Below are 23404 nucleotides of genomic sequence, written 5' to 3'. Positions count from 1 at the left end.
TGCTGCACGCCACACACTGCTGCACGCCGCACATTACCGCACGCCACACACTGCTACGCACACTGCTGCATTACACACTGCTGCACGCCGCACACTGCTGCACGCCGCACTCTGCTGCACGCCTCACACTGCTACACGAAACACTGCTGCACGCCTCACACTGCTGCACGCCACACACTGCTGAACGCTGCACACTGCTGCACGCCGCACACTGCTGCACGCCGCACACTGCTGCATGCCGCTGCATGCCACACACTGCTGCACGCCACACACTGCTGCACACCGCACACTGCTACACGCCACACACTGCTGCACACCACACACTGCTGCACACCACACACTGCTGCATGCCGCACACTGCTGCATGCCGCACACTGCTGCACGCCGCACAATGCTACACGAAACACTGCTGCACGCCACACACTGCTGCACGCCACACACTGCTGCACGCCACACACTGCTGCACGCCACACACTGCTGCACGCCACACACTGCTGCACACTGCTGCATTACTCACTGCTGCATGCTGCACGACACTGCTGCACGCAGCACACTGCTGCACGCCGCACACTGCTGCACGCCGCACACTGCTGCACGCCGCACACTGCTGCACGCCGCACACTGCTGCACGCCGCACACTGCTGCACGCCGCTGCACGCCACACAGTGCTGCATGCCTCACACTGCTACACGAAACACTGCTGCACGCCACACACTGCTGCACGCCACACACTGCTGCACGCCGCACACTGCTGCACGCCGCACACTGCTTTTATGCTACTGACATTGTAAATGACAATGCCTTTTATTTGTTTTAAAACCAAAACATAAATAAAAGGCCTTGTAATTTTACAATGCCAATAGCTCAAACTCTTATAAATGCGAGACCTATTGCATTGCAAATGCTTGTTATATAGGGGGCAGGGTTTTAGGCCTCAATGGGGTAGGAGGAGAAGGGGTAGCTTTAAGGGCAGGTCAAGGTAGGTTTTAGGCCTCTGGGTGGGGGGGGGGGGCATGGTAGGGTGGATAAAATTTTAGGGCTTAGGGCGGGAGGGAGGGTCAGGGTAGTGGCGATCTCGACCACGTATATCCGCTTACCAATCATGCCTTTACAATTAAATTGCATGGTAAAGGCATCCGTGGTAAAGGAATGCGTGGTTGAGACGCATTTGTGGTTTGGGCTGCATTGTAGAGGCAAGCGTGGTTTAGCTATGCTTGCCTCTGTCTTACAACCAATCAGCCTACACTGAGCCTATGTTATTATTCACAACCCAGTCCTGTAGAAGGCCTCCCCTAGACAAATTCAGTTAGGCCGAACCATTTGTCACCTACTCTGTATAAAAGCTATCGACAAGGCAGACGGAGCAGGAATGTGTCTACTGCTCTGTTGAAGGAATGAATAGGTAGGCTTCCATGTGCAACTGATTGGTACATATTTCACTTTTGTTTAATACGGTTCTATACAATTATACACTTGTTCCAACTACATGGTTGCAAATAGCTATATGAATGATAAAGGCGGAGTGCTTCAACCATATAGACACTGTTGATTTGTCTAACAAAGAATGAATAATTGTTTTAAAACAGAATAGTGAAAAAAATCCACTTCTTGTAAATAACCTTCCATTATGCAATATAACAAATGTACACGGATGTTTGATGAAGCTGGATATATCGAATAATAATGGTACACAAGATAGTTTGAAATCTTCTTTACTGAAAGATCAGGTGATGTGAAAATATGCCCCAATTACCCACCTTTTTAATAAGATGATAAAAGCAAGTTTTGCATTTGTGTTTTACGATTAGCCTCCTCTCTTCATTAGTACCCATGGGTGGATTTAAAACCTAGGAGGGAGGAACCATCTCCTAAAGTTCCAGCTGTGCTGGCCATCAATGACTAGCTTTAAACGTCCTTGTGGTTAAGAATAGTAATGAGGGGAGATTGCAGAGGAAGTCTGAGCAATTCAGGCCGTATCAGTGACCACCTTCAAATTACACGTGCACAAAAATATATCAAATACGGGGGTTGAGGGGTAACTGGAGTCCACACCTCTTGGACACCGGAACATTTAGTAATGCATTTTAATATCCTTGCTACTATCACCCTTCGACTGTGCGGTCATCTTCCCCAAAAAGGTAGCTAAACATGAATCATGGATATGGTTAAAGCTGGATTACCTTTAAATAATATCTAAACAATAGCTCCGGGAACCACTGGATCCTTAGAGTGACGTTATGCTTTTAACACCTAACACAAATGCTGTGGTTATCTGGAAACTGTCGATTACTGTTCCCTTACCTCTATCTGTTTCGCTTCCGTCTCTTCCTTGCGATGCAGTTCAAGCATATTGTTCAGCTTCTTCTTCAAAGGGTTTACACAACTCCAAAACTTCCCCTATAACAAGAAATTCTGTATTTTCAAAGCCATACAGATATTGTTGTACAATAACACAGCACAATGTACAACTATCCTGCTGAGGCTGAGATACCTTCTCTATATCTGTATTTTATTAACATTGTTCTGCTCTGTAAATGCTACTTATTCATTTGGACAGGGAATTTGATGACTAGCATGTTGCCTATAAACAGATTATGGTGATGAGTGATTACCCAAGGTATTATGATGCTTAGGTTAGCAACAGAGTTTATGGTGCATGTTTTCTAGCATAGGGATTGTGAGGTTGGGCATGTACTCACACATAAAATACATGCTCATGGGCACAATAGCTGGCACCACATTTATGACAATAAGCATGTTGTGATATTCTGGGGATGGCTCCTTAGCAATCAATGAAATTATGATGGGCTTGTTCTCCAGCACATGATTTCTGATGATGCTTGTTTGCGCTGGGATTAAGTGATGCAGACAGGACCAGATGATTTTAGCCTGTCCACTCCACTTACACACAGGTAAAGTGGACGTGGCAGCCTTTAAGTACACAGAGGAATGAGACAACATAAGGAAAAGTAACTCAACAGATAGGATAGGATGGAGTAACATAGGTTGGCTGAGTAACTTCAAGTTAAGGGCTATACCAGGCAAGAATGGCATGCATGCCACTTACAACACACAATCTACAGACTATCTCTGCAGTCTTCCTTAACCAGGGTCTTTTGATTCCATATGTGTGGGACATGTTAAGAAGGTGGACCTGCAGGGTGAATGAGAGGCCTCTTTGCTCATTTGAGAGCATGAGTGCTTGATTCTTTATTATCATCGGTGTGTGGTGATCCAAAATAGTGCAAGGGTTTCGGGGAGGTTGCCGAAGTCTCTGCTGACCTGGGCACCTGCTTTTCTTTATTACTCTCCCTCCCGCTTCCACTAACAGTTATTTCTTTGATGGGGGTGTCAGGTCATCCATCATTCCTTTGTAGTTGCAAGAGCTGCCACAGTAACCCCACTCCTCCCACTTTCTACCTTCATCTGCAGCTCTATGAGATGTAGTCTACTGTCTGGAACCCAATAATCACTGCATCTCGCACAGGAGAGGCACTAGTTGTTGATGGACACTGAATCAGTTGATCATTCATTGTCCAAGCATTTGGTGGTTGGAGGAGCATCACAGACTTTGAAAGTTACATGAGAGTTGATTTGTTCTCAATGTAGGTTCTAGGTATTTCGAGCATTACTATGTTCCAGGATTTCTGACCAACTAAGGATGGAGTTTGCTGTGGAGGGGAGATATGGCATAGAAAGGAGAGCCTAAAGTATATACAAAATGATGAAGTTCTTCAATTAATTTCAGCCACTGGTAAATTTTTGGGGCCACTTTCTAGTCCATCGTTATTTTGCACACCATGCCACCTCAGTTCAGGGCCCAGCCATATGCAAATCAGTCTAGACCCTGATCCAATGGAAACAGTCCAGCCTGAACAGCCAGGCCAGGCCAGGTCCTCCCTGAACTGGAACACAAACAACCAGGACCGGTTTTCCCCTAGTTATGGCCCATCATGCAGGAATTGCTTGGTTTCAGTGTGCACGTGTCCCACTTAGGGCGACACACTAAGGTATAGAAAAAAAACGATGGGCGGAATGCTTGAATCAATCTCAGCCACTGGTAATTACTAAGGCTGCATTATTCAAGCATTCCATACATCACTTTTTAGGTCAAGTCTAGGCAGCGCATGCGCTGCTCTGCGAGCCATGCTATATTGGAGTATGTGCTTGAAACCCCGCCCACATTTTCCACAGGCTTGTGTCATTGTCCTTCATAAAGGCTGGCTTGTGATTCGTTATTAGGCTTGTTAGTCTCTCCTTAGTACCGCCTTGTCTTCATTTGTACCTCCCATGAGGATTGGCCCTTTTACTTCGGTTGTTACACGGTACGTCTTCTTAAGTCAATGAGCACCATTTTCTTTAATGAGCTTCTCTTACTGCAGGACGGCCTCTCATGCGCAGTTGTGACTACCTGTATGTTTAACTGGTAGCAAACGGGGCGCTCTTCAGGGGCCATAGGAGACAGAAGGGGGCAACTCAGCGATGCCTTTAGGGAGGTCAAAGGTGCGTGATGTAAATTCCGCTAGATCTGACGTCTTTATTTTCTGAACGAACATCTATGTTAAACATGAATATGCTTTATGTTAGCTACTCCGCTCACTTGCTAAAAACCATGACTTCAACAAAGGGCTTTTACCCTCTTCTCTCAATTGTATCCTCTGTGAGATGGATCCAAAAAAGCAAGATAGTCTTTGGCTGCAAATGTCTCTTTGGACACACTCTCCTGCAACTGCAAGTGTGAACCCGACCAGAAGGTATTGGAGCGCTTTATTGAGCAGTTCTCCAGTTGCAAAGTGGCAGCTCACTGCGCTTTGCTCCTCAGCTCAGAATACCCATAAAAGGTGTGCTTTCCTCTCCAGCTTAACTTTGCTCTCGCTCATTCGCTTTTCTCCCCTGCCCGCCACATTGCTGTCTATCATTTGCTTCCCTATGCCCTCTGTGCCCCTTCCCCCACCGTTCCATCGTTTTTTCGTCCAACATCCCCAGTTTTGCTTCCCCACACCCTTCCTGTCTGTGTTCCTTCTGCTACCTTCTGTTTGCACCCCCCCAATCACACTTTTAAACAAGCATTTGGAATGCAATAGGCCACGCATTTGCGAGAGTTTAAGCTATTGGCATTGTAAATATTGTATTTATGTTTTAAAAACCAAAATATAAATAAAAGGCAGTCACTTACAATGCTAATAGCTCAAACTTGTGTAAATGCGAGACCTATTGCATTGCAGATGCTTGTTGTACAAGTTATTGACTATAGCTTGATTTGGTGAGCCTGCTACATCCCTGACCTCCTCCTTCCGGCAAGCATACACGAGTGTGTCCCTTTCAGTCGCTCTCAAAGGCCTCAAGAATTACCATGGCTTCTACACCTGTCCAGGGAGATGGGGAGGTAGGTGGTGGAACAGCTCTGAATCCAGAACAGCCCTGAATCAAGAGCCATTCACTGAATCAATATCCATAAAGCGATGTAGAGAGATGTGCATTTAAACCACAGGTTCTGTGTCTCCAAATCTACCTTTGCTATAGCAAGATTCTGAGCCTCTAGCCCTGTGAAAATGCAACAACTACTGAGGGTTTTGTTGCAACTATCAACGTTGGCCGGAATATTGGTGAAAATATAAAAAAATATATGAATGAATCATTAGTATGCTTTGTTATAGAGATACTGATAAATGTTTTTATAGAGTTATTTATATAGTGAGTTATCTACTGTCATGATTACAATTAATTATATAGTTATAATTTTTTCATGTGGTGGTGGCTATTGAATTTGATTTTGCTTTCAGCTTTCCTGACGTAACCGCGGGGCTCGCGATGACCAATGTCTTCGTGAACTCTGGTCTCATCGCGAAAATGGTTTTTTAGAGATGGTTTTCTAGAACATGGGTACTCACAAATATGTTCCCGGGGGCCGCAGAGTTTGGTCTTTGGTGTGACCGAGGCCTGCATTGATGCCAGCGGGGGAGGTGGGGTGTAAAGGGGGTGTAGAGGAAGTGAAGCATGTATATCTATTGGCTTAACTCAATTGCGCAATGTGAAACTAGAAAACCTGGAATGAATTCCGGCTTCTCCACTGGACCAAATTGTGTGACTCTGGGCAATTGTTTTATTTCAATTTCCCTCCTTTTTCTTCATTATCACATATAAGAGGATCTCTAAATACATGACTTCAAGATACGTGCTGTACAAAATCATCTCCTGTGCTTGGATATAATCACTAATGGCATTGTTGTCAGGGTGGGGGTGGGGGGGAAGTTGTGAAGCATGAACGTTTCTAAATTAATGTTTGAAAATCATCACTTCAAAATTACTTCTGAATGCACTGCTATAATTTTAAGGTTAAATGGTTCTACAGGTAATAAAATACACTAATTCTTAACAAACCCTGGCACACTTATAAACAGTGTAACAAGTAAATAACTTATATTGAGGAACCAGGCATATCATAAATGTTTTGTTTTAATGATTTCTTGTTGAGGATACTCCAGCCAACACGTGCTTCGTCGATCGGGACAAGAGACCCGCGACTTCTTCAGGGCTGGAAAATATGTGAACACTGAGTATAAGCCCATACATCTAGGCAACAGTGGTACATTACTGTGTGACTGTAGTGAGATCCCAACTGTGCATATCATGTCAATACGTATAACGACAGATCAGTGTTTACGCACCAAACAATCCTTAGTGATGCTTATTAAGTCAAGAAATGTGAAAACAGATCAGTGTACTTGCATCAATCAATCACTAGTCGGTGACAGTGATTTAAATGTGTGTCAAAGCAACGGGGAACAGAGGGGACAAATGAGTAAACAGGCGAGAATCATATGAAATCCTGTCTATGATTCCACGGTCATGAATAATGCCAGACGTGGTGAGCATAACAATATTGTGCCCGAAAGTTGGAAAGAGTGAAAACCGTAACTAGAATGTGGGCGATTCAGGAGAAAACGGACGTGTAAGTTTTATATTAAAAATGTGGTTATGAGTTAAAACTGGGTATTGGACCAGGCCTACCTTTGTAAGTATGACAAAGTCTTTGGAGCCTAGAATATGTATAAATATGATATATAAATACAAGTATGGTCTCATCTGTATCAATTGTAAACCATATTATCAACCATTGGGCAGGGGACATACCTTCTGGCTGGTTACAATTCCGTCCCAGACTAAGCATGGCAGGGAAATTTCCACGTGCAGTAGTGGCTTCAATGTTAGGATTTCTGTAAATTACAATGTCGGATAGCAATGTTAGACCTATTTATAGTTCATTATGTAGTTAAACTAAGCCGTTAATGTAGATTGTTAGTATCTGTGGTTGCTTCTTTAGAATATCTAATGTCTATGAGAAAAAGAGGTGAGGTTAGAGCTAAGTGATGCGCCAATTAATTCAGTGTATGTCCTGAAATACCGCGAAACATACAATACAGAACTATGGGGTTTCACATCATCAACCGCAATCAAGTACGAACAAAGACTATATGTAGGGGGGATCTAAGTGCGGCCAAATGGTAGAGGCACAAGCTATCAAGTTATCAATTTATATTGGGCGGTTATGAGGTCATACATCGGACCGCAATCGTAACCAGAGTGCTCTCTGCCGAAATTAGTGACCGCTATATCAAGCAAGCATTTTCAATGCAACAGTCTCGCCTTTATGATCTTAAAAGAATTTAGCCATGCAGCACATTATTCTGGATGTTATATTAACTCTTCTCATTTAGCCTTACAAAACCGCTATAACCGGATGAAAAGAGCGTTTGTTCTCAGTGGGGCACCATGGAAAGGGGTTAAGGTAACTGTTAGTCCCAAACAATAAAGTTTTACAAAAACCAATATGCATTGACAAAGTCAAAAGGCTGGCAGCATAAGTCGGACCAGCTAGCTTTGCAAATGCTTGTGTTACTTTGTCAGAGACGAGGAGCAGCAGAGGCATGTGGAGGTAAAGAACAGTGTTGTATGAAACTGAAACTGATCATGAGCAATCGCTAGACTGAAACATAAGTGTGTTCTGTCCTCGAGAAAGACACGAGCCGATCTTGAAATATGATCTGCGAAACAAATATGATCTGCAAAACTTGTTATGGTTTGAGATCGGGCTAACATTCACTGGAATGTCAAGGTTGAACAAACACCGGCAACGACATTAGGTCTGGCTTTAACACCTCCAGAGTTTTCTGTTTGTATGGATTTAAGTCATCTATATGCATGAGCGGCTTGAACTCCAAGCCATACGAGAAATTGCGCAGTTTAAATAATGTTCTAACCTGTAAACGCTCTTACATTTTGCACAGTGGGGTCATGGCACCCAATCTACAAACTTCAGAATTAAAACTTGCACTGGTATCTCTGTACAGTACAATACCCCAAGCATTCTGAAATCTAAGCAGCTTGTTATGAGAGACGCGGTAATTGCAAGCTTATAATGCTAAATATCGCACGTGGAGGTCTTTGCTGAGTGTGTTATTAAGTCACAGAATAAGTGCTAACTCAAATAAGCATGTACATCTTCTGCCGTCAATTCTGTGTTGGGGACACCACAGAGGAATGATGTGCGATGAACACAGCATGCATGCTGTTCCAAGTTACACCAATGCGTCAGTGGGGTAACAAAATCTTAGCCTCCACCCCTCCCCCCATGGACTGTAAGGGGGCCCTTTACAATCATCTGGCCTTGTGCTGTTTTCAAACACCTTGCCCTTGCAAGGAAGCCAACGTGTTCTGTAGGCAGGGAGACATCACCACGTATGAAAAAACATTTCAGATGTTATTGATTCACAAAATTGGGATTCCAGAAGTAAAAATGATTGGTGATATGGAGAGATCCCACGGCACAGACATAGCATCATAAGCATATCAAAGATAACAGTGAGCAAAAATGCTGCTGATGTGCTATTGAAAAGTAAATTCGCAGTGCACCAATGGATGGTGTTACTGGTATTTTATCTTTCATATTTCTCAATTCCATCATATTCCTAGTCATGTTTCAACCAATCAATCAACTTTACTCTAAAGCATAATATGCGGGGCAAGATTGCGTCTAAGTGAATCCACTGCTCTAACCTCTCCTGCAGCCTGTCCTCGAGTTAATAAACATGTGAGGATTTTCGGAGCAGGCGTTTTGGGTCACGGCTGCCTCAGCGGACCGGTGGCACTGGCCGATTGTTCGGAGGTCGACTCTTTTGCCTCCGGTCTCTCAGCAGGGGCGTCCTTTGACTGCAATAGCGGGGCGCGGTGGCAAAGGTGCTAAACAATGGGCTGCCCTCCCAGCTCCTTCTTTATTGACGATAACTGGCCAGCCTCCCCCACGGTTTGAGACAGCAACAGGGAGTCGGACCAGTGGCACGGCACGCTAAACGTAAACAAAGCATGTCATGATTTACACGAGTCCTATTGCATTGAAGACACAAAAAGACACGGAGTGGGGGTGGGGTGCGAGAAGTCACAGACTGAGGGGGCGGGGGGGGGGACAGGGAAAAAAAATAGTGTTAGGAGTAAAGGGGCCAGTAGCCGTGGAAGGATACAAATGATGACTGAGGAGGGACTAACAAGCCTCAAACCAATCGGAAGGCAGCATTTAAGACAAAAGTTAATGGGCAGAGAGTGGGCGGAGCTTCCACACTACAGTGTATACTGCATGCCTCGCAAAGCGATGGCAGCACATACGTGCTGCATCGCTAGGCTAGAGCTAAAAAGTTACATAGTACAATCTTAATTTATGCCATAAATCTGCGCGTGGGCGCCACCCAAGTGATGATTGAGGAAGGCTATAGCGTTGGTCTCAGTGCTACCGCCGTCCCGGTAAACGCTTAAGTGTCTACCATACTTACTCAACGTGCAAGATTTGGAGTAAAGTCCGTGCAGGGAATCTTAGGCTGTATATCTAGTTAGCCAGCGGTGAGCTATAAATAAGGATATTCCATAATGAGTATCAGTGTCCACTAGGGTCCATCAAAAACAATTTAAAACTACTCTAACCTCTATTAAAAGTGCCTGTGTGGCAGCGTCCTGGCTGTATCCAAAAATACACTTTTTGAATTTTGAAAAGACACTTGTATTTTTATACGTGTGCGGTCTTTAAAAATGACAGTGTTCCTAAAGTTACAAGCATAGTTACTTCCTTTCCTTAACTGCAATTAACCTGTAAATAAGGGGTTGCTGTATTTTTTATTTTTTTCTAATCTTAGTGCTAAGTTGAGTAAACAGCAGCCTTGTGCTGCTGCTACCCAGGGGGCTGCATGTAAAGGTCAGGAGGGCCGCATACGGCTCCCGGGCCATATTTGGGTATCACTGTTCTAGAAATACACTAGAAAAACATGAGTTTAAAGTGTACAGTAATAAACCTCTAATGTGTAAAATGCTGCAATGTTTGTGCATATATGGGTTTTCACTTTGTGGAAAAGGCGCGATTGTCGCGGTTAGCAACGTCATTGTGACGTCCCAAATAACCATGAAAACGGAAAATAGGTCTGAAAGATTGTTTTTAAAGAAACTTAGTACAAAAATATGAGTTTAAACATGAATTGAAAGAATTATGTATGTAGTAATATGTGTAGTGCAATGATCAGAAGGTTTTTTTTACATATTATTTTTGGATGTGTTGATGGTCATTGAATGTCTGCTTTTGTTTTCCGTTTTCACGGCATATGCACAGGGATCGAGACGTCGTCGGGAAGATTGTTAAAAACAAAAACAAAAATAAACTTTTGAAAAAAAATTCACTATATTTTAGATAGTAGGGTAACTCCGACCAGAGCCGTTGCATTCGTTGTGTGTATATGGTAGCTACACATCGGATCGGATGCAGAGTTTCAGTTTACTTCAAAACACCCTGTTGCCTTCATCTGTAAATACAACCCATGCGATGGTCTCTGAGGAATGCAGAAACAGCTTCATTAACCTTGTTTCCTAGCTTTGTCAATCTGTGGACAGAATTGATTTGATCGCTTCCATTTCTGTCTTTGGCATATATTAGAGTACACCAAGACAGTGCGAGGGAAAAGCGACATCAGGCTTGCAAAGGTTTCTTTAATTAGGTGGCTTTCTTCTAAAATAATCATAGAAAGAAAAGTTAAACCAATATTCTACTATATATTTAGAGGTAAACCTTATTTAAAAAATGTCCTTAAGTTTATTTTTCAGTATGTGACATACATTTAATGATTACAGAATCTCCACTGTAAATGCAACAATGTTGTGCCGACTTACAAAATTGTTAAAAATAAAACCAGTTATTAATGTATTTTCTGATAAACACACATGAAATCAAAACATGATTATATCCAATTATAGAACGAAAGTACGAAAATCTTAAGAGGTTTACTTACAAAAAAATGGACATTACAATTTAGGAATAGAATTTGAAAAAAGCTTAGAAACTGTAAAAAAACAAAGGATACAGGAACGTTATAGTTAACAATTAGCATTTAAAAACTTAAGAAATTCACTGAAAAAAACAAAGGTTACTGGGACGTTATAGTTAGGAAATAGAATTTAAAAAAACCTTAGAAATTCACTGAAATTTCTCACCCTAAGTGCGCCGGGTATGCCCAGATGTTGGTCCCAGGCTCACTATGCCACTGGATTCAAGCTAGCCTGGCTGATATGGGGTGATGCCACGAACCCGGTCCCAGGATGCTTGTTTCTAGTGAGGATCTGGCTTGGCAGTTCAGTCTGGCATGTTCCCATAAGGCACAGGGTCAAGACTGATTTGCATATGGCTGAGTCTAAACTGGGGTGGCATGGTGAGCAAAAGAACAATGGATTGAATCCAGATCTATTGACTGGGGAAGAATGTTTGATTTACTCTGCATTCCGTCCATCATCTGTGTGTCTTTTGCTTTCTCGCCCCAAGTGCTCTGGGTATGCCCAGACGTGGGTCCTGGGCTCACTGTGCCACTGGAGTCAAGCTAGCCTGGCTGATGTGGGGTGATGCCCTAAAACCGGTCCTAGGATGCTTGTTTCCGGTCCAGTGAGGAGGGTGATGCCCCAAAACCGGTCCCAGGATGCCTATTTCCAGTCCAGTGAGGACCTGGCCTCGCAGTTCAGGTGGACTGTTCCCATTGGGCGCAGGGTCAAGAGTGATTAAGATATGGCTGGGTTCAAACAGGAATGACACGGGGAGCCAAAAAACATTGGATTTAGGCCCGGGCTCACTGTGCCACTGGATTCAAGCTAGCCTGGCTGATGTGGGGTGATGCCCTAAAACCGGTCCCAGGATGCTTGTTTCCGGTCCAGTGAGGACCTGGCCTCGCAGTTCGGGTGGACTGTTCCCATTGGGCGCAGGGTCAAGAGTGATTTAGATATGGCTGGGTTCAAACTGAAATTACATGGGGAGCTAAAAAACATTGGATTTAGGCTCAGTTCTATGTACTGGTGTGAATGTACGACATTGTTCTGCATTCTGTCCATCAATTGTTCTTTTTGCATTTCTCACCCTGAGTGGGACGGGTATGCTCAGACGTGGTCCCGTGCTCTCCGTGCCACTGGAGTTAAGCTATCCTGGTTGATGAGGGGTGAAACCCCGAAACCGGTCCTAGGATGCTTGTTTCCAGTCCACGGAGGACCTGGCCTGGCAGTTCGGGCTAGACTGTTTCCATTAGACGCAGGGTCAAGACTGGTTTGCATATGGCTGGGTTCAAACTGGAATGGCTTGGGGAGCAAAAGAAAACGATTAATTTAGGCCCAGATCTCTGTACTGGGTGAATGTATGACATTGTTCTGCATTCTGTCCATCAATATTTCTTTTTGCATGAGTAATAAGGTGAAGAAAGAAATGCATTATCCTCGCCTCAGAGTTCTTAATAGAATTGGAACTTTTCTTCTCTATAGCTATGAAATTTTACATTCTTGCCTACCAGTTTTTTCTCTCTTTTTTTTTTTCCAACTAGACCTTTATTGTCTGTTTCCCAACTTGACACAGCAAAATGCCTACATCCAGCGGGCCGGCATTGCGGTTCATATGAATTCAGATTAGAGGGAGTAGGGGAGGAATCATAGCAAGCCGCCTACAAACCATCGGGCCGGCCGCGTAAGGAGGTCAGGCAATACAGTCAGTTGACGCCTCAGGTCTCTAGTAAACATCAATAATGCAATGCCAAAGTAAAACCCCAAAGAAGAAAAAAGGAAAACCCCCCCCATGAAACAAACCAAGGCCACAGATCCCACGCCACTAGTCATCATCTGAAATCACTATCTCTGCCACAGATCTCTCCATGTACCCCAGTCTCCTCCCCCGCCGCCCTCAAGTCCACAATTGGCACAGCACCCACCAAACCATCCCCTCCCACCCACCAGATGCCAGCTTCTACTCCGAGTCCCTCCCCTCCCTGTCTCCCCCCCTCAACCGCGGTTGGGTCAGGTTGGGGTCGTCCATAGCAGTATACTTCAGGAGATAAGTTTGTAGAGGGGCCCAAATGTCTCGCGGTCGAGTTGTGGGTGGTATAAGTTCCGCATACGTATGAAGTTGATCTTGGAAAAGTATGAGATCATTCATCCACTCCTTAAATTTTGGAGCCCGCCCTCGCCCCCATCGGCAAGCAATCCGTCTTTTTGCTAATAGAAGGGCCAATGAGGTGTATTTGTGGATCTTAACTGGCACTTTCTCAGTGTACCCTAAAAGTGCCACCAGCGGGGTATCCGGCACGTGCGCCCCAGTCATCTCGCCCAATGAGCCAAATACCTCCCACCAGTACCGCCGGATCAGTGGGCAATTCCAGGCCAAGTGTCCAAATCCTGCCCCGTCTGCTCCGCATCGGTCACAGCTGTCATTATCACGCAGTCGGAGGCGATACAATCGGGCAGGTGCGTAGTAGAGTTGGTGTAAATATCTATAATGTATGAGTCGCAGTCTGCTGTTAGCCGAAATGTCGCCAGTCTGCCAACAGCAGAAGGATCACTGTTCTTCCGTGAGGGGGTGTCCCAAGTCTGCCTCTTATCTGGCCTTGGCCGGGGCTGGGTCCCAGTCCATTTCCCTCTGAGAGGTGATATACAGCTTTGAAACTACATGCTCTGGGGGGTCCTGCTGCATTAAGACATGCAGGGGGGCCATGATAGGCGGTTCGAGAGGAAAGCAGGACACAAGGGCCCGGACATCTTGGCGTAACCTCACATAGTAGAACCGCTCTAGCGGAGTGGGGGGAAGAGGTTCCAAAAAACTCGTCACAAGTGCAAAAGGTCCCGCGAGTATATAGCTGACCCCAAGTGAGCCGCGACACCCTGCGCAACATCCGACAGCATCCTCCCTCCTGTGTAACTGGTATATCCTGTCTTCCTCACAGGGGTATTAGAGGTGAATATAAAAGGGTGGTTTGCAGTCTCTGCGCCAAGTCCCACGAAGCACGAACCGTGCATTGGACGGTAGTCGAGGCCAGGTGTCTGGGTACAGTGGGGGCACTTAAATAGGCCGAATAGGGAATAGGAGCCATATATCCATCCTCCACTGCTAAATGAGGCATGTATGGGGGGGATGGAGCCAGTAGGCCGCAAATTGGGCCTGTGCGCATATGTAATATAATTTGATGTCAGGGACCTTGAGTCCTCCGTCGACAAAGGGACGCGTGAGGATCTCCCAAGCCAGTCTGGGCTTCTTCCCGCCCCATGTCAGTCTGATCAGCTGTGATTTAATGCTGCTAAAGAAGTGGCGGCTCGGAGCGTAGGGTATATTAGTGAACAGGTAGAGAAGTTTGGGTAAAATCACCATCTTAACCAAAGACACCCGGGCGGCCATGGATAGGGGCATCGCAATCCATCTAGTTATTTTATCCGTCAATTGATCCAATGCCTGGCCATAATTATCTCTCATCAGCTCTTCCCGGCAGCGGGAGACCCGGATGCCCAGGTACGTGACAGATTCAGCGCACCAAGCCAAGGGATAGTCAGGCTCAAATCTCGGGGTGGAGGCAGTCAAGGGAAATATCTGGGATTTACTCCAATTTACTTTTACTCCCGACAGTCTACCAAACAGTATCAACACTTGGAGGATCGGATTGAGACTAACAACGGGATCCCGCAGATATAGTGTCAAGTCATCAGCATAAAGGCATATTAAGATTAGTCGGTTCGGATATATCAGGGCATGTTCCCGATGATGTTGGCGAATTTTGGCTGCCAGTGGTTCAATGGCGATAGCAAAGAGAAGAGGCGACAGGGGGCAACCCAGTCGAGTGCCTCTGGTTATCGTGAAGGGAGTCGAGCGTGCCCCATTAATAAGGATCCGGGCCTGCAAACCTGAATACAGCAGATTGATCCAGGCCAAAAGGGGGGGGGGGGGGAATCCCATTCTCTGCAGCACGAAGGCGAGGTAATCCCACTCCAGGGAATCTTCGTGGCGTCTAGAAAAATTGCTGCGGCGTTGGCCTCCGGGTACACGTCCTGCAATAGCGCAAACAGCGTGCGCAAGTTGTGGGAGGTTCCCCTAATAGGGACAAAGCCGGACTGGTCCGGGAGGACCAGGGCGGTCATCAGGGGGCTGATGCGGTTGGCAATTAATTTAGCGAGGATTTTCGCATCTACTTTTATTAAAGATAGGGGCCTGTACGAATCACAATATTTAGCGTCTTTCCCTGGTTTGGGTATGGAGATAATATGAGCTTCTCTCATAGAAGGGGGGAGAGCCCCAGACTCCCTGGCCTCCTCATATACATGTCGCAGAACCGGGATGAGCAGGTGATGGAAGGTTTTATAGAACTCCACCAGAAGGCCATCCGGACCCGGCGCCTTTCCAGAGGAGAGCTGCATAATTGCGGTTATTATCTCCTCATCCTCGTGATGACGTAGCAAGAATTCTTGTTACCCATCCCCCAACCACACAATCGCAGTGTCATCAAAAAAGGAGTCAAATTCAGTCGAATGATCCCGTTGAGTCTTATATAGACACCTATAAAAGTTTCGGAAGGTAGCCACTATATCCGCTGTATCTCTATGGATCAGGCCATCTGAGTCCTCAATCTCAAGGACTGTATTTGAGAAACGCGGGGGTCGGACAAGGGATGCCAGTCCCCTGCCCGGTCTGTCGCCCTCTCCATACTGACGCGCCCGAAAATACTTCCCCCTGAATCTGCACTCTTGTTCTGCTGTGTCTTGATACTCATTTAGCAGACTCCTAAACTGCGCCCGTAATTCAGTCGTCGGTGCTGTTTGAAGTTGTAGGTCAACATGGCGGAGCTCACCCTCAAGTCTCCGCAGTCTTGTTTTGATATCTTTCAGAATTCCCCCGCTCTTGGCGATACACAGGCCTCGTATAGTTACTTTAAATGCCTCCCAAACAGTGGAGTAAGTCTCCACCGAACTTTCATTGCGCGGGAAAAAGTCTGTGATCTCCTGATCAATCTCTTGCTTAAACACTGGGTCCAGCAAGGAGCGTGGATTCAAACGCCAATTCAAGAAAGGGGAGCTTTCATGTGGAGGGGTAAGACCAATTAGTACCGGGGAATGATCAGAGTAAGTGCGAGGGAGATGGAGGGCGTGTGACAGCCATGGCAGAAGCCCCTTAGTGATCAGCCACACATTAATTCTGGACCAGGAAGCCCGTGCAGTGGTAAAGCAAGTCCCTTCTTTCTGTGACGGGTGCTTATGTCGCCATGCATCGACCAATTCGTGATCAGCTACGATCATTTTTAAAGTGGATTGGGATGTGGACCAATGACGGGGTTGAGGGTGTGACCGGTCTAACTCAGGTTCAAGAGTGACGTTTAGATCCCCTCCCCATAGCAAGTGCGTGTATCCTATCTCCAGTATTTTACCCCAGAGTACTCTAAAGAATTCAGGGTCATCAGAATTAGGCCCATAACATGGGACAAATGTGAAGGTCTGCGCAGCTAATCTTCCCCAGATCATAGAATACCGTCCCAGCTTGTCCGTCAGGGACCCAATAGGAGTATATGGGAGAGTTTTCTTCACGAGGATACACGTGCCTCGAGCATACGAGGAGTAGGAAGAAAAACTGGTATGACTGGCCCATCGAGAAGTAAATGTAGGTGTCGTACTAGGACTAAAGTGGGTTTCTTGCAGCATTGCGCATTGGATATTGTGCCGGTCCAAATACGCCAATATATGGCGGCGCTTACGCGGGTCCCCAAGGCCCCGTATGTTCCATGTGAGGAAGCGGTATGTAGGGTGAGCCGGAGGTTCCATTACATCGGCTGTCATGAGATCACAGAAGCATCTTGTGTGTGTGGCGAGTGGCATGCATCGAAGTGTTCTCCTTCTAGGGTCTGCGGACCAGTGTCTCGTGGCAGATCACAACTCCATACGATTCTATGGCCATAAGGAAACTCCCCCCTCCCCCATCAGCAGCCCAATTCTGCCGTGGTTCCCTTCCCTCCCCCCTTCCTCCCATCCCTGTGCCCCAAGAGACCCCCTCCCTTCACTCAGAACAACAAAACTAAGGGAGAAGATCCCGCAACCAAAACTCTTCAACCCCATCCAAAATGTACAAACAATAAGTAGGGTTCACCTAATAGGTGGGTTCCAGAGGGCTTCCAATTCCTCCTCGCATTAGCGAGGGTGTTCGGGCAACATATGAAATACATCTCGAGCCAGTACATATAGTAAGTCTATAGCTTAATGGGTGACCAATGCGGAATTCTCGGTTTCCTGCAGCTTAAAGTCATTCCTAGCGTGCGGGACACAATGCTGGGACAAAAGACTTCCCAAACCCATCCCAACCAGTACAGCACACCCCTCAGGTAAAACGAGCAGAGGGGGGGGTGGGGGGCCTCCCCTCAGGGTGGCATGCATTCCATCCCGTTCAGTGTCCGTGCCGCAGTTCTGCCCCTCCGCACCCAGCTGCAATGCCACAAGGGGTGCGTCCAGGATAGAGCACATCTTGATGGTAGGCTTCTGTCCACTGTGTAAAGGTAAATGTAGGGCCGGTGCAGCAGTACATCATTCTATGTCGGAGGCCCCACCATGCTCCTCAAAGGGGCGGGAGGGTGAGGCGCGGGTTGGCGGCTGTCTAGGCAAGCTTTTAAGAAAGTTCCGTGCCTGCTGGGGGGTATTGAAAAACAGCTGTTCCCCCAAATGCGTGATTTTAAGCCGTGCCGGGAAAAGCATAGCATATGGTAAGTTGAGCTGCTGCAGTTTCTTTTTGATTGGGATGAATTTTCGCCGTTGCTCTTGCACCGCCATGGTAAAATCGGGGTAGAGTGAGATTTCCATGCTCTCAAATCTGAGCTGCCCATGCTCTCTGAACAGGCGGAGGGCGGCGTCGCGGTCCCGATAGTTTAGTATCCAGGCTATTATCGGACGGGGGTGGCCCCGGGGACCGGTCGCACAGACAGGGCACGGTGCGCCCACTCAATCACCAAAACCGGCGAGAAAGCCTCTCTCCCAAACACCGTAACCAGGAGACGCTCCACGAAGTCCTCCATGCGCCCCGTGGCCGTCGTCTCGGACACCCCAAGGATTCGGAGGTTATTACGGCGAGAGAGGGATTCCAAATCCTCATTCTTGGCCGCCAGGGCCCTGAGGGCCCTCTCCATGTCCGAAGTCCGGGAAGTGGTGGCACTGGCAGTGTCCTCGAGATCCGAAATCCGGCGTTCCACTTCCGTCAGCCGGTCATCATGCCTGTCTACCCTCTGCGTGAGTCCGTCCAGCCGAGCATTCATGGAGTCCATCTTAGATTCGATGGAGGTCAAACTGGACTGCATGACGAGCAGGAGCTCCTTAAGGTCTGCAGTGGAAGGAGGCTGTGGTTTCATGCATTCTTCCTCCCGCTCCGCCTGTGAGCGCGCGGCCTTCCGCGCTTCAAAAGTCAGCTTTGGCTGGCGGCCGTCCGACTTCCCCATCCTCAGAGACCCTGGAAAGACCCACTACAGCCAGCTCTTAAGAGATTGTAATGCAAATAGCACCTACTAGAGATGGGACGATTCAACAAAATGCCAGAATTGACACCCTGCTTAATGAGATCAATATCCTGCGGCAAGCACTGGCTGCTACAGTGTCATCTGAATTATACTCCTATGTGGGCTTTATTGTTTTGATGGGGATGCAAATAAGGTCAAACAAATTCCTATGTTCTTTGACGGTCCACTTTGTTTTTGTCCTGCAGATTAAAGACTGGTTATCTAATTAGTTGCCTTTTCTTGGGAAACCACACTGGTAAGCTCAACCGGCCCAACTTTGAGTAATTTCTCTACCTTTTTGCGAAATTCCGATGAATGTTTGAGATCCCAAATAGGAAAAGTTCAGCCGAAGCAGCTCTCTGCTAGAGTCAGACGGATTCACAGAAAATGCAAATCTATGTCCCTTGTATCACAGCTGAAACCACGTTGGTCGGCTGACCGTTAATGACCCATTCTCATCTGGGTCTAAAATAAGACATTACAGATTAATGAATTCATACTCTTCACCAAGTATCATTAAATCAAGCCACTGAGTCTACAGTATATGTTGCACACCCACTTAATCAATGAAGGAAGAAGAGTGTCTGCTGGTGTGCAGATTATTGAACGGAATAAGGTACATGAATCCACCCAAGCCTAGATGCTCCACTATTTGGGATGTTAACTTAGTTTTACATTGAATTGGAATGACAATGATTATCTTAAATCGCTGTCCGCTAAATTGGTTGCCCTATTGTATCTTTATTTGTGCATCAAGAAAACAGGAAGTTACATAAATAAGCACTGCCCACATTTATGCTAAAAGGTTGATCGTTTTCTCGGTCATTTGCTACTTGGGGGGCAGGATTATGGAAAATGTAATGCTTTACAATGCTGTGTAGAATAACCACTGAGAAATAAGACTGCGTAACAAAATCAGGACACTCCTTAACCAACTAGCTAGGAGAATCTGCAATTTACAGTAGTGCTTTCAAATGTATCACACTAAAACTGCAGTGCAAAACATATCAAGCCAAATATTGCATGTGAGAACGCGGAGTATGGGGCATCAAGGGACGGCCTGGCCTACAGAGCAATCAAGCAGCATCACATGGGATGGTCTGACAAGTCAGTGTGTGGCCCCTCTATTTTGGGGTGTTTGTGGGCCTGTTTTGGGGTCTGGTGGGCTAGTTTTACTTTTGGTTTCCCCGACATTACCACAAACATTGCCTGCAACAACCACACATTTAAGTAGTCCCCAATACCTTCTAAAACAGCTATACAGCGTTTCAAGTTCAAACAACCCCAATTTGCAAACCTGGGCCAATGTCTGAGCTTTCTGATTCGCTAACGGGAGCCACTTTAATTTTGACGTACGGGCCTATTTTCTGCCCCAGTCCAACTCTGTGGACATATTAAAAGAATTACCGAAAAGCAAAGAGGCAGCCCACAGTTTGAAGATTACTGGCATAGGACAACATTAGGCAGGTACTATATCATGCTGAGTTTGTCAGTTCATTTGATTTGTATGCCCTTACACATATATATATATATATATATATATATATAATTTTATTTTTTAATTATCCATGCACGTTTGAATCCTAACAGACTCTGTACTTGGTAACAGTGAGAGCCCGGCCATACCCAATTCAGATGACCTGCACCACATACCTTATACTCCTGGGCAGCTTCTCGAATGGGGAGCATCTTGTGAGCCGTGTGATCACGTGACATGCTGCAGACCACACAGATGGGCTCCTGGTCATCTTCACAGAACAGTTTCAGTTTCTCTTCGTGTTCTCTGCACATATTCGCCTCCTGGGGGGTCGCAGTCGGTATCTGAAGTTGTTTAAGGGTTTCTACTATGTTCGCCAGGTGCCTGTTGGGCCGGAAGATTTTGTTCTGAGCGAGATCTCTGCACTGAGGGCAGGGGAAGTCTGTCTGCAGCCCCTCCCAGTACTGAGTGATACAGGACAGACAGAAAGTGTGTCCACACTCCACAGACACGGGGTCCGTGAAATATTCCAGGCATATGGAGCACGTGGCCTCCTCCTTCAGGCTCCGAAGCTGGTTGGAGGCAGCCATGGTCAACCTGCGATGCGCACGGTTAAGTTAAGTTTCGTCTCTCATTGAAACAGTTTGTGAAGTGGGAGGGTCTGTTTCTCCTTCCGTTTCGCTTTCCTTACAGACCCTCCCAGTTTCACTGGCTGCTGTACATGCCCAACGCTGACGTGGGAGTGTCATTGGCTGATAAGGGAGTGTTTAAAGCGGACTTTGAATGTTTCAGGCCTGACGCAACAGAGCACAGAGGGGCAGATTTATGACGACTGGCGCATCCCTGCATATCAGCAGGGATGCGCCAGTTATTATGCACCACAGCTGCACCACCATGGATGCGCCGCATTTATAATGCGGCGCACCATGGGGCAAAAACGGCACAGATGCGTGACGCATCTGTGCCGAAAAGTGGCGCATTGCTGGAGTTGCGTCGCAAGCGCGACGCAGCTCCAGCAATGATCTGGGGGGCCCTATCTTTAAAATGCTGCGTCAATCCTTACGCCTGCTTCAAGCAGGCGCAGGGTTTTGACGCAGCATGGGCCTAAAAGTGACTGAGTGAAATCTTGTAGATTTCACTCAGCCACTTTTAGGAGGCGTTCCTGCGCCGGAACGCCCCCACCTGCCCTGGAACGCCTACATGTGGCGCAGGGCTTTACAACGTGACGCATCTCCCAGATGCGTCACGTTGTAAATACCCCGCACCATGGCGCAGGATTTGCGCCGCTGCTGCGTCACAAAAGTGACGCAACGGCGGCGCAAAAGTGGCGCAAGTACAACATAAATCTGCCCCACAGTGTCTGTAGCATGGGCTGGGATCGTGCGCAGCAGAACTGAAGTGTCCGCCTGTAAAGCAGGCATGTCAGCAGCAGAGCTGATATTATCCAGAGCTTACCTGGGACAATCGGCAGCCATACTGGGGTGTCTGGAGGTGTCAGTGGTCGAAGTGGACGGGATCGGCAGGGCACGGCGTGCCCCTACTTCTTAAATTCAAACTATTCCGTACCCCTACTTCTTTGTTTAAAATATGTGTCCCAGGACGGCTGAAATAACCTACATATAAGTAGGCCTGGGCAAAAATTTCGTTCCGTTCGCGGAAATTGCGATAATTTGACATTTTTGCGTTCCGCGGAGAGCGCGAAAATGTCAAAAATTCCGGTTTCCGCAGCTTGGCGATAATTTGTTTCTTGCTCGCGCTGTAAAATGATACATTCTCGCGCGCGCGCGATCGCCTTACCTGAATCCCTGCGTTCGCCGACAAGTTTTCTTGATCCGGTCGCGTTCTCCATGAGATGTTGTATTGTTTTTAGCCATTTGCGCTGTCTCGCGACAGTTCGCGCCCGCAGTGACGTCATGCGTCGCGCGATCACGTCTTTCTTCTCGCGATCATGCACCGCGAGAACAACTCAAAACAAGATGGCCGCGCCCGCAAGCAACCACATGGGTAAGTTGGCGACCCGCAACCACGCAGAAAATCTCGCGAACATGCCGGAAAAAAACTTCCGCATCTTCGCGATATTTCTGCTTGTTTGCGATAATTTTAAACATTCTCGCGATAATTTGCGAAGGTTAATTCCGCAAATTCCGCCCACCCCTACATATAAGGCCTGGCGTCTGGGGGTGGGTGAGCAGAGAAGGGAAAGGACTCTGGCTTTTCCTTTATGCCCAGAGAAGACAAGGACAGAGTCCGCTTCTGCTTTGCCGCTGTCAGCTGCCTCTTATTCCCTCTCTTTCTGTCTCGCTCATCCTCACTTACTGAAAAACACAAGCCTCGGTTCTCACACTCTCCTCTGCTCGTTTATTTGTTCCCTTGTGAAATGGATCTAAAAAAGGAAACACTGTTGCAGGAAATTGAATCTTTTTCTGACATTTTTCTATTCCAACGTGCAGTCTCTGGATGGAGAGAAATAAAAGGTTAAAATCTGATAGATAAATAAATAAAGCAAGACGAAGTTGTCGCAAAGTGGCCAGATTGGTTTTCTTCTTCACACCTAAGCACACTAGCGCCACTTTCCAGCATGGTCAGTGACTGGCTCCCGCCCCCCTCTCTATGACCACACCAACCCCCGGTCACAGGAACATAAAACATGGTATCTTTGGAAGGCGGGAGGTCGCAAGAGCCCCCGGCCGTATTTATTAAGTTATAAAAACAATACATTTTTCTTTTTTAATTGCACGATAATCAGTTATACAAAAATCAGCAGGACATTAGATACATTATTGTCAACAGGTGTGAGTGACTATCCTTAACAAAACTCTAATACAGATTGTTTCCTAACCGAGTCTAACATCCTCTTCTGCATTTTTGTATACTAACATTTCTGGGCCATATGGCAAGGTCGCTAAACGGTGTCAGGTCCTACTAGCTGCGCCTCACCTAAAGATGTGCGCATGCGCAGCCGGGCCCGGTAATTAACCCGGTCCACGCCGTGAACTTCATTTACCCACTAAAGGAGGGCCCTTACTCTGCGCCATCCGGTGACGTCATGAGTTTGCGTGCGCGGGGTGGCTACCAGCCTAAGGAAAGC

The 23404-nt window shown here is 46.7% G+C and overlaps 1 protein-coding gene across 1 annotated transcript in view; it reads right to left on the bottom strand.

The window, feature by feature from the left end:
• Positions 1-20972, bottom strand: part of LOC146830793 (E3 ubiquitin-protein ligase TRIM39-like) — a 180471-nt gene extending 159499 nt beyond the window's left edge. Inside the window, exons 1-2 of the mRNA XM_085604956.1 lie at positions 20493-20972; positions 2302-2397 (exon numbers count right to left, since the gene is read on the bottom strand). Of these exons, the coding sequence (XP_085461082.1) occupies positions 2302-2397; positions 20493-20906 (510 nt within the window). The 5' untranslated portion in view covers positions 20907-20972. The remainder of the gene's footprint in view (positions 1-2301; positions 2398-20492) is intronic.
• Positions 20973-23404: the final 2432 nt, after the last annotated feature.

The sequence above is a fragment of the Triturus cristatus genome, chromosome 5_1 (assembly GCF_964204655.1).
Source record: "Triturus cristatus chromosome 5_1, aTriCri1.1, whole genome shotgun sequence".
In the NCBI taxonomy this organism is placed as follows: domain Eukaryota; kingdom Metazoa; phylum Chordata; class Amphibia; order Caudata; family Salamandridae; genus Triturus; species Triturus cristatus.
The sequence above is the reverse complement of the archived record's forward strand: the minus strand, read 5'-3'. Positions and strand labels throughout refer to the sequence as shown.